Source organism: Egretta garzetta, unplaced genomic scaffold, assembly GCF_000687185.1.
Source record: "Egretta garzetta isolate BGI_Z169 unplaced genomic scaffold, ASM68718v1 scaffold283, whole genome shotgun sequence".
In the NCBI taxonomy this organism is placed as follows: domain Eukaryota; kingdom Metazoa; phylum Chordata; class Aves; order Pelecaniformes; family Ardeidae; genus Egretta; species Egretta garzetta.
In genome coordinates this window covers 1,460,581-1,476,769 of record NW_009259043.1, presented here as the reverse complement: position 1 = coordinate 1,476,769, position 16,189 = coordinate 1,460,581, and the positions used below count along the sequence as shown (strand labels likewise).

The 16,189-nt window shown below is 36.2% G+C and overlaps 1 protein-coding gene across 6 annotated transcripts in view; it reads right to left on the bottom strand.

The window, feature by feature from the left end:
- EXOC2 (exocyst complex component 2) overlaps positions 1 to 16,189 on the bottom strand; it is a 114,081-nt gene that overhangs the window by 39,848 nt on the left and 58,044 nt on the right. For all 6 annotated transcript variants that reach the window (XR_004841475.1, XM_035890564.1, XM_009634998.2 and 3 more), the window contains 7 exons: positions 13,953 to 14,074; positions 10,292 to 10,353; positions 7,544 to 7,624; positions 6,529 to 6,588; positions 5,550 to 5,611; positions 4,577 to 4,643; positions 2,405 to 2,521 (listed from right to left, as the gene is read on the bottom strand). Coding sequence is in view for 5 of the 6 variants with exons in the window: in XM_035890564.1 (XP_035746457.1) it covers positions 2,405 to 2,521; positions 4,577 to 4,643; positions 5,550 to 5,611; positions 6,529 to 6,588; positions 7,544 to 7,624; positions 10,292 to 10,353; positions 13,953 to 14,074 (571 nt within the window). In the remaining variant the exon portion in view is untranslated. The remainder of the gene's footprint in view (positions 1 to 2,404; positions 2,522 to 4,576; positions 4,644 to 5,549; positions 5,612 to 6,528; positions 6,589 to 7,543; positions 7,625 to 10,291; positions 10,354 to 13,952; positions 14,075 to 16,189) is intronic.

The window sequence follows — 16,189 nt, the reverse complement described above, 5'->3', positions numbered from 1 at the left end:
AAATGTAAACCCAGAATAGGTTTCAAGATATTCTTCACTTCAATTTCCTATGATTAGGGAGAATAATTATCCTTGTACCACTCCTATTTAGGTTTGAGCTAGTGGGAAAAATAAAGTACACGTTCCAGTGGGAAGTCCCTGCAAACACGCACCCATTCAATCTGTGAACCCACTACTTCAGTTGTCCTTAACAAAAGTGTTTTAGAATTAAGTAATTCCACTTTCCACTTCTTCAGTCATTCAACACAAAAGATCATCAGCACATTCAGTACGGGCTTTTTGTTTCATGCGAGTCCTCTCTTCAACCTCTTTCAAGTTCAATGTGCAATTGAGATAGTGGTGGGTACCCTTGTTTTTCAGCTGGTGGAAAGATTACAAGAAAGAATGAACAATTCATCTGAATGTTCTTTTGAGCCCAGGATGCAGGGGTGAAGCAGAGCAGAAGTTCTCAACAACTTCCATTGTGTATACCCATTTTCCTGACTCCCTCGTGGGATAAATGCTCACAAAGAAATATCCAACTCTCTCCTTGTTATCTTTCTGCTGTGAACTTCCCTGTAGCTAAAGTTTCCAATTTTTGTATTAAAGCCATTTTGACCCTCTGTCCTAGTAACCCGTCTGCCTTACTAAGTATCAGAACTGTGGAAACAATTTTATTCAGAAGCTTAATCAATAAGCTAGGATGTATATTCTTGAATATCTATTTTTTTTTTCCACTTGCTAATTGACTAAACTGATGATAAAAAGTTAAATTAAAGAATGTCCACAGAAAAGCACTTAAAAGAATTATGCAGAAATTAAATATAATTACTGGTGAGTACCATAAGTATGTGCCAAGATGGCATGTGCTAAAGCAGAGTGTGAAGTTTGGCCATTTTATGTGACTGTATCTGGCACACTAAGAAAAAAATGGAAATAAAACCCATGTAAAATGTAAGGAAATTTTCTTGGTTACTATTTTATGATTTCTCTATTTTCAGAATATTAGATAATAATGATTTCCCTAACAAAGGCAATTTAAAAAAAAACAAAAAACAAACACCAACGAAACAACAGGTAGTTTTTACCAACATACGCTATAAAATTCACTTTAAAATTCAATTTATAAAGTTAACAGAATTTAAAAGTATGGTTTTGTTTCTCAGAATAAAACAAATTCTATTTTTCAAAAATTTTGTCAATTCTTCATTGCTAATTTTTAATCTAATAGATAGTTAAATAAATTAAGAAACTTAGAGAACCCTGTGAGCTTCTAACCTCTCCTGAAATTAATGAAGGGTTCAAAACTTGCCCTCTTAAGATGACTATCCAATTATCCAAATCCTCCCAGCTAGCATTACTGATTGATGCGTCCCATATATGCAGTACTGCACCAGTCAGCACTTTTAAAGGGTTAACAGAGATTTGAAATTAATCTGTGACTTCAACATTTGAATTTTGTCATTTATAAACCTACCAGACTTTTAATGGCAATACTGATTGATGTGGCTGTACAAGACAGAGTGTTGAGTACATACAGAACAGATGTCTTATTTGCTTATATAGACAACACTAACTGTACCTAGCTCAACTCTCAGTTGTTTCAGTAGCAAAGAAAGGCAATATCCACAGTAATTTTGTATGCTGTACTAACATTACAAATCATATCATCCCCATTTAAATGCTATTCAAAATTACTTCAGCCACAGAAATTCAAACAACATTCAGGCAGAATGGGACTAAGGATGTACTACATAGTAGAAACATCAGTTCGAGTGAAATATTGCACTGTGTACTGGAAAAGATAACATTTTACTTCCAACCAACAAATGTTTCTGGAAATTAACTTTATGGTCCCAAGGATTAAGTCACAACATTTCTCATAAAAAATGATTAATCTTTACAAAAAGGCAGGAAAATGAGACAGCTACTGCCGCCCACTTTGACATTTTCGTTCTTTGAAAAAAAAAAACCAAAAAAAAATACACAACAAAAACCAAAACACAACAAAAAAACCTGAACTAGTTTATGAACAACAGCTATCAGTAATACAGATTGCCAGATGAAATAATTTATCAAGCATATTTGAGATAACGATCTTTTACTCTCTGCATTAAGAAAACACAGTGACATTAAACGGCTTTACTAAGAAATCTGATAAGCTTTGCCATTGAACACACAAGTCCTGAGTAAGAAAGAGGTCACATTTTCTATAACAGCTATTTAAGCCTTATAGGAACACAAATAACCATATCGTTGTTGTTGTTGTGTCCAATTGATGCTTGAAGTCCCACTCATTTGTAGAAGGCTCACCCAAGAATCCTTTCAGCCATTTGAACACTTGCACTTAATTTCCACAGAAAGTAAAACAAATAAAACCCCTTTCCTTCAAACAATGATACTTCATTCCAGTGCTCTCACTTACTTGAGTTATTTTTTCAACACCTTGAAAGCCATGTTTCTCAAAATGTTCAGCTATGTTTAGGAAGGTATGACGTTCCAGATAACGGCAGTTACTGAGTGCAATTAAAAGCCTCTGTTCCTAAAAATTTATATTAAGAAAAGAAAGAGTACAATAGTTAGAAAAAAGAAATATCAGCATGACCAATACTGCAAATGTATAGTATTTTATTGACTCTGTGTGTTTGATAAACATGCTGTAAAGTGGTGTTTACAAATATTTTTGTCAATGAAACACCAAGAACTGAGTGAATATCAGGTATGATGGTTGAATATGCATGCTTGTTCTTACAGGATCTAGAGCATTCACTGGAATAGCTGTGACTAATACAGAATCATGGTTAAGACTTCTTTACAAAAATTAGGTTTGGACAGCTTTCCAGGAAGCTGTTTCTGGCTTTTACTTTGTTTCAAGAAGTATGCTAAGAATTATTATGACCTTCATAAAATTAACTGAAGATCATCTTCACTTTCACATGAAGCTGGCTAAAACCAGGGAAGCAAACCAGGTACTGAATGAATGCACTCACCCATTCTAAAATACTAGAAGGTTCAGAAGTACATAATGTAAATTCAGCAGTTAATTTGAAAAAAAAATTAGGTGGTTATAACTCATGTCTGTTCTTCAATGATTTTTTTAATTACAAGAAGGTCTACTACATTGTGGAGTTGAGATACCAGAATTGCCTTTCCCTGACCTCGGTGCAATAAGGTGTAGTTTCCAAAGGGACAAAGAACCAAACAAGACAGAACTACTATTTAAATAGATTTAAATAGATTTGGTGTTCCCTCTTCCCCTCTCCTTCTCCCAATGGGAAAACATTTTTTTTCTAGTTCAGATGGAAGTTCAAAATCAATGCCAGAAAATATTCTGAAAACAAAATTATTTGGCAATGAAGTCATGGTAACAGTGAATATCTGATTAAAAATATTGGTAAGTGTTGCATTTTCACACTCAGAACAACTCCTGACAATTTTGTATTCCAGTAATATGACGACTAGTATTGAGATGTGCGGTTGCATACTACTTTAAATTATAATCAGTTGACATGCAGACTATTAAAAAAAATGATAATTTTAAAAATACAGTGACAAATCTTACTCTGGTAAATCACTTTCTCTTTTCTCATTACTCAATCAGGAAAGAAAAGATAAAGTCTTCTGTGATTTACATAAAAAAATGTGACACCACGGTAACTGAACATTGTCTAAAATTGTTGATTTCTTTTTTACTGAAACATTCATACCTATGACACATAGGAACAAGTCACAGCAACAAAAAGTTACTTTGACAACAATTAATGAAGATTTATGTGTTGCAAGAATAAAATGATATAAAGAACTAATTATTATAGTCTGCAATTCAGAAACCTGGCCTGATTTGGTAATCTGTGATTCTTTATTGTAGTAGGAATGCTTATTGCTCTTGTAAATGAGGCAAAGCTGGGCTTCTGACATTTAAAACCTGTACTAAGGAATATTGACTTCACAAGAGGTTCTCACTAGGTTTCTTGCAGGGATCAACTACATTTTTTTCCATCAGCCACCGCACTAGAAGAAAGTACATTAACCAAAGTCAAAGTGTCAAGAATATTAAAAACCTTTCTTCCAAGTTCCTAAAAACCAGACCCTAATACAAGCAAGCCAAACAAATAATCAATACTTACTCTCGGTAAAGTAGGTTTTTTGGGAAAAATCTACACTACTGAATATCTGTATCTTCATGGGCTTTAAAAAGTAACTAATAATCAGACCTGTTCTTAAAGCAAGGTGATAAAACAAAAGTCAGATCCTCAGCTGTCTTAACACCAGTGCTATTTTCACTGATTTCAATGCCATGTTAGTTTCTGAGGAGGACCTGGTTTCAAAAAATGTCTTCATTAGTTACCTTAAGAAGGTATACTAAGTTATCATAAACGAACAGTGCTTTTAAAAAGGGCCTTATATTCAAGCCTTATATCCTTGTATTTTCTTACACTTATATACATATGTATCTAAGAAAATGCCTCTAGAATACAGAACTGCTCTCTAAAGAAGGAAAGCAAAAACCAAACACTTAAAAAAAAGGACCACATTCCTGTGACTTTGAGAAATATTAAGTTTCACATCAGCTTTTAGAAATAGAAGCCAAACTTACTGAAGAAAGACTTGAGTCTTCATGAATGCTTCCAAACAAATCGGGAGATGAAACATCAACTGAAAGACTAGGAATATTGTTTAAAAAGTGAGTAGTATAGTGCTTTTGATTATCTGAATCATAGTGTATTCAAATGAACAGTTGGAACAGAGGACTGAAATCTCGTTTCAAGCCCCCTCACAACAGTTAAAGCACCTCACGTTGTTCAGTTTTTCTAAGATGTCCACAAAGCCTGCAGGAGCTTGGTGGAGAGACAGTACTATTCTAGCTACAAACCCTTCCTTCTTAAAGCATTTTAATTTTCTATAATTTCTCTGGTTTGCCACAGATTCCATTTTGGTTTTACACCTATTCAGCCAACAGAGTCGTCCAAATAGCAAAAAAAAAAAAAAAAAGTGGCATTAGGAACTTTTCTACTGTATATTGCAGGTACCAGTATTTGCCAAGCCTCTGGCTTTTGACAAAGAAATGATTGGTACTCTTGGAAACTCAAGCGATTCTGACTTGGTTTGGTCTCTAAAGTAAGTGGCTCATGAGCAATTATCGAAAAAACAAACTTTCAAGAACTTAGCAGAAATACCAACAGAACCAGTCAAAATAGAAGGGAAGAAAAGACAGGCAGGGGCCGTTTCTCCACGACTAGACATTACTTAGTGACAAGGACAACTCATTCCATGTAAGGTCCTGTCAAAAACAACATACCTGTTCCTACAGCATACAACTACGGTCATTAAATAAAATGGTATAAGCAATACCATATTCATTATTTTGTACAATATCTATCACATGATGTCCCTCAATTGTTTGGCATAAAAAGTATCTGCTCTTATTTCAAAGCATCACTAACCAGAAGCAAAAGTATTCACAAGAAATATGGAATACCAGAGGGAATAAAACCACACCACCACTGAAATTTGAGATTTGCACCCACAATTTCAGAATACTACACATAGGTCCTATTTATTTTACTTACTGTGCCGTATCTATGTCACCATCAGGTTTGGTGCTCAGTTGTTCCAAACAGTCTATGAAGACCTAGGAAACAATAAAAAAGAGCTACATTTTCTGCCAGAACAACAACAAAAAAAACCCCAACAAACCACCCCCACCCCCCAAAAACCAAACCAAAAAACCCAACTTAAATTCACTTTTACTATATCAACAGAAGCAGAACAATCATCATCACCTTTCTTTGTCCTAAACCTTACATAAATACAGTAACATTTTTGTTACACCTTTTAAATACATATTTTCAATTCTGTATGCATCACAATTTACTTGTAGCAAAGCACAGGAGTTATTAATCCTAAGTGATTCTCATCATGCACAGCTAAAATTATGCAGTGATAATCTGCTGATTTGCAAAGAAGGCATTGTTAATAGTTTTCAAGTGTTCAAGCTGAACAGTTGATCCCAAGTAAACATCGCAGAAGCATCACTGAAATCTATTTTTTGCTCTGGCTCATGATTTCTTATTTGAGAAGACTATAAAAATGGTTCAAAAGCCTAAAACTTGCAATTATCTAATTTCAAATATATTTAAACCCCCCCCTCGATTTTGTTAAAAAGAATATTTTTTTTCTGATAGAAAAATTAAAAGCTAGATCTTCAGCTGATGAAAATCAGCATTGCTCCTTTTACTGCAGTATATCAATGTTAGATGACATCAGCTCAGCAAGCGTGTCTCAGTCATCAGTAAAATCTTGAACAGTCACAATCAGTAAAATACTTGAATATGTCACTTACCCTCTGAGGATTTGATATCATCAGATTCGGCTAGTAAGCTCTACATACTTTTAAAAATCAAACATTTCTCAGTATCCCAGAGTGTATCAGAGGAACAACAGAGTCATCAACTTAAGCTGCCTTTTGGGAGGTGGGCAGGGTACAAAGCACACACTTTTGTTGATTGCTTGTGTTCACAATTTCACACTTACAAGTGCTCGAGTTACCTGCATGATCCCAATGCTTAGCTGGCACACATCTTCCTGTGTTTTCTGCTGCTGGAAAACCTGAAGATGCAAGCATATTATTGCAGCAGAACAGCTTCATGTGGCCTTACTCTCAGGGAAGGCCTGAGTAACCTATCCCTAGAGAGATGACACAATTATAGGAATGGCTGCTGGGACAGAGTGTTTTCTCACGGATCAATTTCAGTTTTTCCCTACCTTAAAAATGGTGAGAGAATATAAGTCCCAATAAGCAGTTTGACAAGTATGAAGAGATAACACATTAAAAGGAAAGAAGTCCTAGTACCTAGTACACGTGATACATATCATTGCTGGCTAAAGAAATTGCAGCAAAAGCTCCCAGGATAATCAAAGAACTTTGTACCCTAACAAAAAGGGCACAACACTATGGACTGCAGATTACTTTTAATAATGTTCATTAAGAAACTAGACAAGCTACCCGTAAAAATTAAAATAAGAGAGGAGAGAGAAACAGAGGGGTCCAAAGGACTTCCTTAGATCACTGAAACCTGAAAGAAAACATCAGTATCACAATCAGTCAGGGCCTCAAGGTACTAAGTGGATAGGGATAACCAGGACTCCTGATTTAGAATAAAATTTACAGAAGTAAAAAGCTGAATTCAAGTTCTGGAAGTCGTTGGATGCAACACTGAATGAAGCATAATTCCTAGGAATGCGCCCTCCCACCCCCCCCCTTTTTTTTCCATGTAAATAAAGTCACATCTACTGCCATCTGAAAATTACACTAGTAGGGTTTTTTCAAAAGAACAGCTTTAAAGAGTTAAATATAGGTCCAATCTGCCCCATACACACACAATTACCCCAACAAAGGAAACACAAACAGAATTCTAAAAGCTAGCAGCAGTGAAAAGGGTGTACAGGGAAAAAACAAAGAGGAAAGTTTCACCCCTGTATCATTCTCTGAAAGTTCTTGTTCTGAAACCCAACAGTAATTTACATAAAAAGAACAAAAATAAAAGCATAAATCAAAACTTACGCTGGCCTCTCCAGGTTTGCAGTCCAGCACAGTTTTAAGAGATTGCAAGGAATGGATAATGCACTGTTCAAACTGGGATGGCTGAAAGGCAAATGACTTGTTAGCTTTAGATAAGCATGTCAAATGTATACTACACAAATATATAAAAACTTCAATGCCACATGGTAAGCTCTTTATTTCCAAATTATCACAAATAAGGGAAAAAACAAAATAAAAGCACAATTTGTATATTACCAGAGGACCCTTTTGTAGGGATGTACTTTTGTACTTAAGTTATCTACAGAAATATTACCTTAGATCAATATACTTTTTTTTTTTTATCTGAATGAGAGCCTTCTACACCGAACAGCTCCCTCTAAAAGGGTCATGTAAGATTTTATATCTTGTTTGTGGTAGCATATAATGACAATTACATTACAGATGCCTGTGACACCCTCCCTCCTCCCCTCCTTGATCTAAGCTGGGATAGAATTTCACCTGGAATATCTGATATTTCTGCATTTTATTTCAGCAAAAGGTTTTTAAGAAAAATATATTGAAATTGTTTTCACATGGAGAAAAAAATTATCACAGGTTTGGAGGGCTTTCTTTTACCTTCAGGTTTCCAAACCTGAAGTACCAGTGCTTGATGCGTGTATCAGTTTCACTCTGAGAGTGCAAACGAGTTCACAGCATCAGTCATTAGTCAGTTTTTCCTTGTCTTTCTGTCTTCCTTGTTAAGTCACACCTATTTTTTTATTTTAATGAGGCTGCCTGCTGGTATTAGGCAGGAAGCTGTTATACAGGGCCACGTGAAGCACAGAGGCATCACTGTTCTAGGGGGACATCATCCTATTGGATTTGGGTCAAAGAGGTGGACAAAAAAAGCTTCTAAGCCATGTAAACCCGCTTTTCATCCAGTATATAGTTTATGGCAAATCACCAACTTTAGGCTTAGGAGTAACTTTTATTTCTGTAAATGCTAGGCTGGAGGTGGATCATGAAAGCGATGCCTGCATGGCAACCTGAAAATCATTAAAAAAGCCACTAAGACAATCCGTATTTATTATTTTTGGACCTGCTTGAAAGAAGAAGAACAGCAGTAAAGTGCTGCTCCTGTTTTTTTTGTTTCCACATAATAAAACATCACACCTCAGGAGAAGAAAACTGTTCAGACATGTTATCCTTTGGATATTATGAAACCGAGGAAAGTTGGTTCTGTGTCTTACTGTATCTTTTACCTGGAATATAAATGCTGAAGGGGTTATCAACCAGTATTTCCTGCAAACTTAAAATACAGTTTCTATCTCAAGACTAAAACGTTCCCAAAGAGACTGCTTGACCCTTGTTTGTACTGGTTAATTTTTGTTACAGTATTACCACAATGAACTCTACTTTAGTAGATAAATAACCCTGCTATGACAAAACATAGCCAACTGCCACCATTAAAATTTGGCACATCTCAACCATGGCCTCAAAAGGTACCTAGGGAAGTGGTGTATACAAGGAATTCATGGGTGATTTCTAAATCCAAAAAAGACCGAAGCTGTTTTTAAACAAAGATGGGTTAGGATACAGCAAAAGAATAAAGAAACAAAGCTTTGTGGAAGATCTTTCCTCCTCCCTCCATTTTACAGATGAATAGAATGAAAAACAGAAATGTTAAGGGACTTGCCCAAGTCAGCAGCAACTGAAACCAAGACCAGAAGCTGTAAATCTGGTTATAATACTACAATTGCCCAACAACACTCCTTCCTACAATGTGTCTATTGTGATTGCTTAATGCCCTCCTACTCAACTTCAAACATGTATTTATAGAAGCAAATAAGAAAACTAAAAAAGTCTGTGGAGCATTCTCTCAGATAATATACACAAAGCAACTCTCCCTCCCACAGGCCCTTTCTGCTTTCGCAGATTGTTTTTAAGTCACACCTACAACTTGCTTGCTGTGTTTTAGGCATTACTCATTACTGTGTATTTCCAGAAAGCATCTCACTAATTTATCTGAATTTGGTTTCAAGTCATTTGTTGTTTGTGTGTAGGCAATCTCCTAAATTAGTTGCTTTTCAGTTCAATTTCTCATTATAACATATAAGTGACCTATTTATTTAGCTACAGACCAATTCCATGGTAGTGAGCCTACTAAGTTATGAAGCATTTTGATGTGAACTGAACTTGTTGTGACCTCAAAAATATTTTTTACTTCAGTAAACCATCCCTAAAATAAGATGCTTAACAATGAAAGTTATTGTTTATCTCCGCAAAATCATGCTAGAGGTCAGCAATAATTATACTGATACATTTAAATAACCCTACTTAAGGCAGAAAGTCATGATACATATCTTGATGCCCAATTCCTATTTATTTTTGTCTCTCAATACACAGCACAAATCTGCAAAGCTTTTGTTCATGCTTTTTTTTTTCCCTGTTTTGCAACTTCAAAAATATTGCTGTCTAGTAGTACCTTTATCACTTAAGCTTACTTCAGACATAATAGTTTGAGAAGCACAAATAAAAAAAGAAAAAAATAACTTTGTGTTTGGTGATGAGATCTGTTAGGAGTGCTGTAAATAAGTAACCATCCAAACAAAACATTTTGTATTTATCTTCCCATAGTTTCATATTTTAATAAAACTATAGACACCAGTATGCACACACATAGACAAAGTCCAAAATAATTCAATTTTTGGAGAATACAGAAACATTACACTTGCAAAAAAAAAAAAATCCAGCAAAGAAAGTGCCTACAAGACACGTAAGGATACCCACCAACGATGTCAACCCTTCATTGTCAACAACCCAGTCTTCCTTTTCAGCTAACCTCTTTATATCTGTAAGACAGAGCAAGAGGGGGAAGGGGAGAGGGGGGGAGGGAGAAGGTACTCATTTTCATTATTAAAAACTCCTTGAACTTGAAAAGATAAACCACAGACATTGGGACTGCAATGACTAGGCATACAAGCAAATAGCACTAAAAGCTTCAAAGCTTTCAGCATTCTCAAATGACTAAGAATGGAACTCATACATGGTATGCTGGTGACACCACATAGAGAAGCGTATCTGCGATACATGGCAAGACTTGCATGAAGCACATCTTTTACTGGAAAGCTTAAAATTAAAGAAATATTGTGAAGCCTTCGGGTTTGTTTTTATTTAGTAAATTTTTAATCACAACATAAAATACCACATTTAAGAACCCAAGTCTCTAGTCAATTATACTCCAGCTCTTAATTAAAAATGAAAGAACAACTGCCTAGCATTTTAGCAAAGACAGAAAGGACAGCATATAATTCATATTTAATAACTATAAAAGAGGCCTGGAGTCCCCACTCAGGGTCAAGGATCCACGTCGCTAGACTTTCTTCAAAAATACATGAAGGCATATACAAAAAGCACTCTCGTCTGCTACCCAGAAGCTGCCAACTTCCTGAAGCTAACAGGAGCTAAGTCAGGATGTGAATCCAAAGCTCATGCACTGTAAAGAAAATTCCTCTATGGATGCATGCTTCTGCATCCTTGTTTGTTTTTGGGGGGCTTAATCGATTTGTAAACAGAACAGAGATGAACCATGTGCAGTTCATGGGGGCTTTCACATACAGTTTTTCACACACATATTGCTCATCAGAACTGTCTGTACATCATGAAACTGCCTTCTAAATGACAAAAAAAATTCAGTGAATTACTGTCTCTCCTCAAAATCCAAGAAAAGAGGGTAACTAATGCATCCTGAAAGGTATCTTCACTATCTTGGTGCTTTAATTAGCTGAATTAAGAAGCTTGGTTATAGTGTTATACCCTGCAATTCTACATCTCATGGAAGTATAGGCTTAGTGAGGATAAAAAGTATTCCAGGATTGTGCAGAATAATTACTCTGTTCATTTCCTTATTTAGTAAACCTCTTAGTTCAACAAATATTCTTGCGAGGCTTTATATTGCACTGGTCAGCCTTTACACGTTTTTGTGGCTGCTCGCTTTTGCATTCTGTTCTGAGCTAATACAAATACAAAAGAAAGAAATTTCTTTCTCGTATTTTATTGCTCACCAAATTCCAGTCAAATACATTCATGTAAACCCCCTGCCTAGTCTGGCATTCACATAATTTGGCTTTCATGACCTTTATGACCAGTGATCACATATGAGAGGGAAAGAACACAGCCTGCTTCTCAGGGCCAGCATGAGTATATGGTGTTTATCATAAGACAACAAGAAAACCCTGTGCGTGGGCAGATCCATCCTATTTAAATAGTTAACAGTGCTCTATTAAAAATTTTAACTAATCTGAGTGCCTTTATGAACTTAAAACATGCAGCAAGAGATGAGATTGAACTTTGTATCAACAGTCTCCACAGCTCATATTTCAGAGAGATTACAGAGGAGAGATTCAAGTCCAGGAGGAGCCTTTTTGACACCTATTACAGATATAACTACATCTGAGATCCATTTACATAGCTCCATGAGAACTTCCATTAACTGTTCTTCCACTGGTTCCCCAAAAATAACAGTTTCTCCAAGGGCCAAATTAACCTCGTCCTGTCCAGAAAAAAAAAACAAACCTATCTAAACTTATTTAAGATACACAAATTTGCTTTAGCTGATAAAGAAGAAAAAAAAAGGGTCCCATAGATAAGGCACACAATGCAACAGTATGGAATGATAGGCATCATACAGGCAGACATCTTTTTTCTTCTCGTGTTTGATGCACAGCCAATATGCAAAACTGCTTTGCAGACAGGGGATGGAAGCAGCAGTCGAGGAAGGCTGATGTTACTGGCTAAATGAGAGAGAGATACATTATCCAGCCAACGTAACATACCGGCCTCTTAAGGGATCTGATCTACTTTGATTCAAGAAAGGAAAGTATGAATGTTCAGACCAAATAGAGAATCATTCAAACAGATTGGTAAATCTGCTTTTATAAAAATCCAAGGTACAGATTACTACAAGAGTTGTTCCTCCACAGAACATACGTGGCCAGTAACCAAGATGTAAGAAGCAGAAACTCTGGATATGAACTGGGCTATTATTACGACACATTATGCAAAACTAGTAAGACAGCAGACTTTTTGGCTGAGAGCTTCATCGTTAATCATGTATCAGAGCTCTCTGGACTGCATTGGAGAAGGTAGGTGGACAGCTCACAGAGATTTGATAAGCTAAGGATTGTCAGCAAAACGGTTCGGAGCTTAGATGCTAGATACTTCTTTCCTTTGAAACAGTCAGGAAATTGGAAGAATCACACACAATTCCTAGACAGAGGGCAGTCAGTCTAACATGACATCCCCATGTCACAATTTATTTTTTTTTAAAAAAATCTTTTTCACCTGCCATTAAAAAAAAAATCTCAATGGTGCTAGGTGAAGAAAAGCCAAAGAGGCTTTCTATACTTTCAGTGAAATGTGAAATAGTAGTAGTACTTTCCTTGAGGAGTTTCAAAGAGAGAAGACAACCTATATACTTGTATGGCCAACTGGTTGATATTCATGCAGAAAAATAATGTTAACACTGAAATGGGATTTAATAAAAGAATTAAGAGCCAAGAATATAATTAGTGTCAACATTGTATCAAATAAACCATAGAGCCTTTATGATTTGTCATCACCAAAAGTTTAAAAATTTGCTTAATTAGCCATTTGTACTTCGCACACTTAAGACTTGGGTAAAACACTTAGCTTCATGTCAGCATACAAAATAATGATGAATCATATGTTAAAGATTAAAAACTGATTAATTTTAAGATTAAAAAGCCCTGATTTTTTTAACATTGAGGGTAATCAGTCTTCTGGAAAAAACCCTGCTAAGTGAATTAGTAGGTCAATCTTCCCTCAGATTTTAAGAGACACATTTATTTATGGAAGATTTACTTCATTCACGTTCAGGTTTCAAAGTAGAACACAAGACGGTAAGAAGAATGGCCTCTGATGCACAGAGTCACATTACATTTAGAGAATGTGTTACTGGCCTTGACAATCCAGACATTTATGGCAAAAGCTACACAGTAGGAAGCCTGGGGATTTTAATATTAGTAAAAGGCCTTGGAAAACACACAACTAACATACTTCATAAAAGGCTGTGGATTTTTTGTATTGGGGGTGGGGCATTGCTTATGTAATTCTTCAATTCTGGATGATCTCAAAAAAGAACATAAACAATATTTCAAATATGGAAAAGCTGCATCATGAGATAAATCACTTGCATTGTAAAACTGTCTCAACTCAAAAGAAATGGATCTAACATACTTTATCAATTAGACTAAGGGAAGACTCAAAATACACATTTCTGACAGAAAATTAACTCTTGCGAGGTATTACAGAACTCAGAGGAGTCCACTGCTACTATAACATCTGTAACAAACATGGTTATCTTCCAGAACATGATTTGGCCTAATCAGAGACAAAAAAATATGATAGTAAGCAGAGAGATTTTTATTACCTTCAGCTGTGTGTTGTAAGGTGACTATAATGCAACGTACACGAAGGTCCAAAATAAGATCCTGGATGATCTGAAGCATATCATTGGGTATCTCGAGTGCAGTAAGAGACTCAGAACTAAGCCTGGAAAGCAAATAAAATTAGACTGAAGTGTAAATCTGCGGGGTTTTTTTAAGCTGATATAACTTCATTGAATTTTCTAGATGTTTTCTGTGTATGCGAATACAATAGCTCCATCCACAGTGAGTCTGAAAACTGATTATCCCATTCAGAAAAGATTACTTGCTTAATTCAGAAGCTTGCAAACACATTTTTTTTTTGTAACATTACAATAATGTCATAGCAACGTGCCAACTTTTCCTACTGTCTTCTTGCACTTCTCTGCCTGCCCTTCTGCATATCTGTCTCTCATCCTATAATCCAAGAATAATCCTTTTGGAGCAGAAGTAGCTTTTTTTCCTGTTTTTAGGTGAATGCCTAGATAAAATCCTAGGTCTACAACAGGGTTTCTCAGATATTGTTTACCCACATTTACAACAGTAACAGCCATCAAGCTGCCACAAATGGTGATGTGGCTGTGCATCAGATTGCCAAGAGTACACACATTTAAGGAGCCAAAATACCGCTACTGCATCACCTGCAAAGCAAAGAGTGAATTAATTCACTGTTTGGCTCCCAACTCTGACCAGGCACAAATCACTGACTGAGGATGGAAACATTAATTTCCATTTTTTCCTTTAGAAATAGTAATACAGCAGCTGCTTACAAGGAATAGCATTTCAGCTTTTAACTAAAAGGCTGCAGTTGTGCTCATACTTTAGTTAGGGGCACAAAGTGAGGTTTACTGCTTTTATCCAATTGTTGGGTATTTAAGCAAGGATAATTCAAATGCAGTCATTACTGTTTGCCCTACTGCTAATACTGAGAAAAGCACAGGTACTAGAACATGCCAAAGAACAGGAGTAGGAAGGTACAAACAAAAAAGTTTGAGTAATAAGTGGAACATTTCCAATCAGCCACCTGTAGCCTTCAGTTCCTTACCCTCGGTGTTGGGCGTAAATTATCAAAACCCCACCGTTAACCAGAATGCTCTCTGCTGGGCACAACTACTGAATTAGTAGATTACATAAATCCACACTAACTCAGCCATCCAGGAAACACAGGATGTAAGTACCCATCTCTGAGAAGTTTACACAACACAAAATTCTTGCTGACAATGGCTTCACCTTATTGCATAGCTCTGATTTATCCTCTGGAACCTATTTAAGCTGGGCAATGGTAGAATGGGATACAAGAGGAAGACTGTGCAACCACCCCACTTTAAGCTATATGATACATAAAGACAGGCAGAAAAATTAATATTGCACAGATGTAATGCCAACGCCCCATCTAATTTTGTAAGTTTTAGCATTCTTAAATACAAGCAGAAAATGGTAAATCATTTGTGAGATGACTGAGAAAGAGCAAAAATCTATCATGTGCTTCATAATATTAGGAACTATAAAAATAAGACTTAAGCTATCCCATAACTTTGCAACAAGTAAGGTTTTTATGCAACGTGTAGACTCTTCATAAGAGTCCACCTCCATCGTTGGTGTGTGTCACAAGAATTTATTAGACTGTCAAAGAGTGTGGGGGCATGAAAAGAGAAGTACTTGCAGCACCTGCAAAAATTTCTGACCTGGTCATCAGTGGTCAGTACTCCATCATGGTATGTTCAGTTCCTCTTCTCCAGATTGCCCTTTTTCTTCTCTACTTTTGACTGCTTTGCATTAAAGTCTAGCTCACTTTGGTAAAGTGCCAGCACAGGCTTCAGTAAAGAACATGAGGTGGGGAAAAGAGTGGGAGGGGGAGAGAATTTCCCCAGCTCTCAGTTCAGTTGTTCATTACCAGGGAAGTGGCCAGAAAGCAAGAGGAGATTCTCTGAATAAAAGCCTTCACATATCCTAAAACCTCAGCCTGGATCACACCTCGGGTGGCAGGACTCTGAAGCATAACCGACCTCTTCAAGCCAATATTACAGATGTGCAAGTGTTAACTTCTAGAATTTTATAATTTGAGTGAAGTTGGATTACTTCTCATAAAAGGGCAATACTGGTGCCAAAGCCTGTTCCCTTGCCCCTTTACATCTTTTCATCAAATGCCAAGTCAGTTCCTTCTTAAATGGGAAGCTTTCTATAAAATTCAGCCAGAATAAGAAACTTCACATGGAAATTTTTTTTCTGAAGGGTTAAAGTA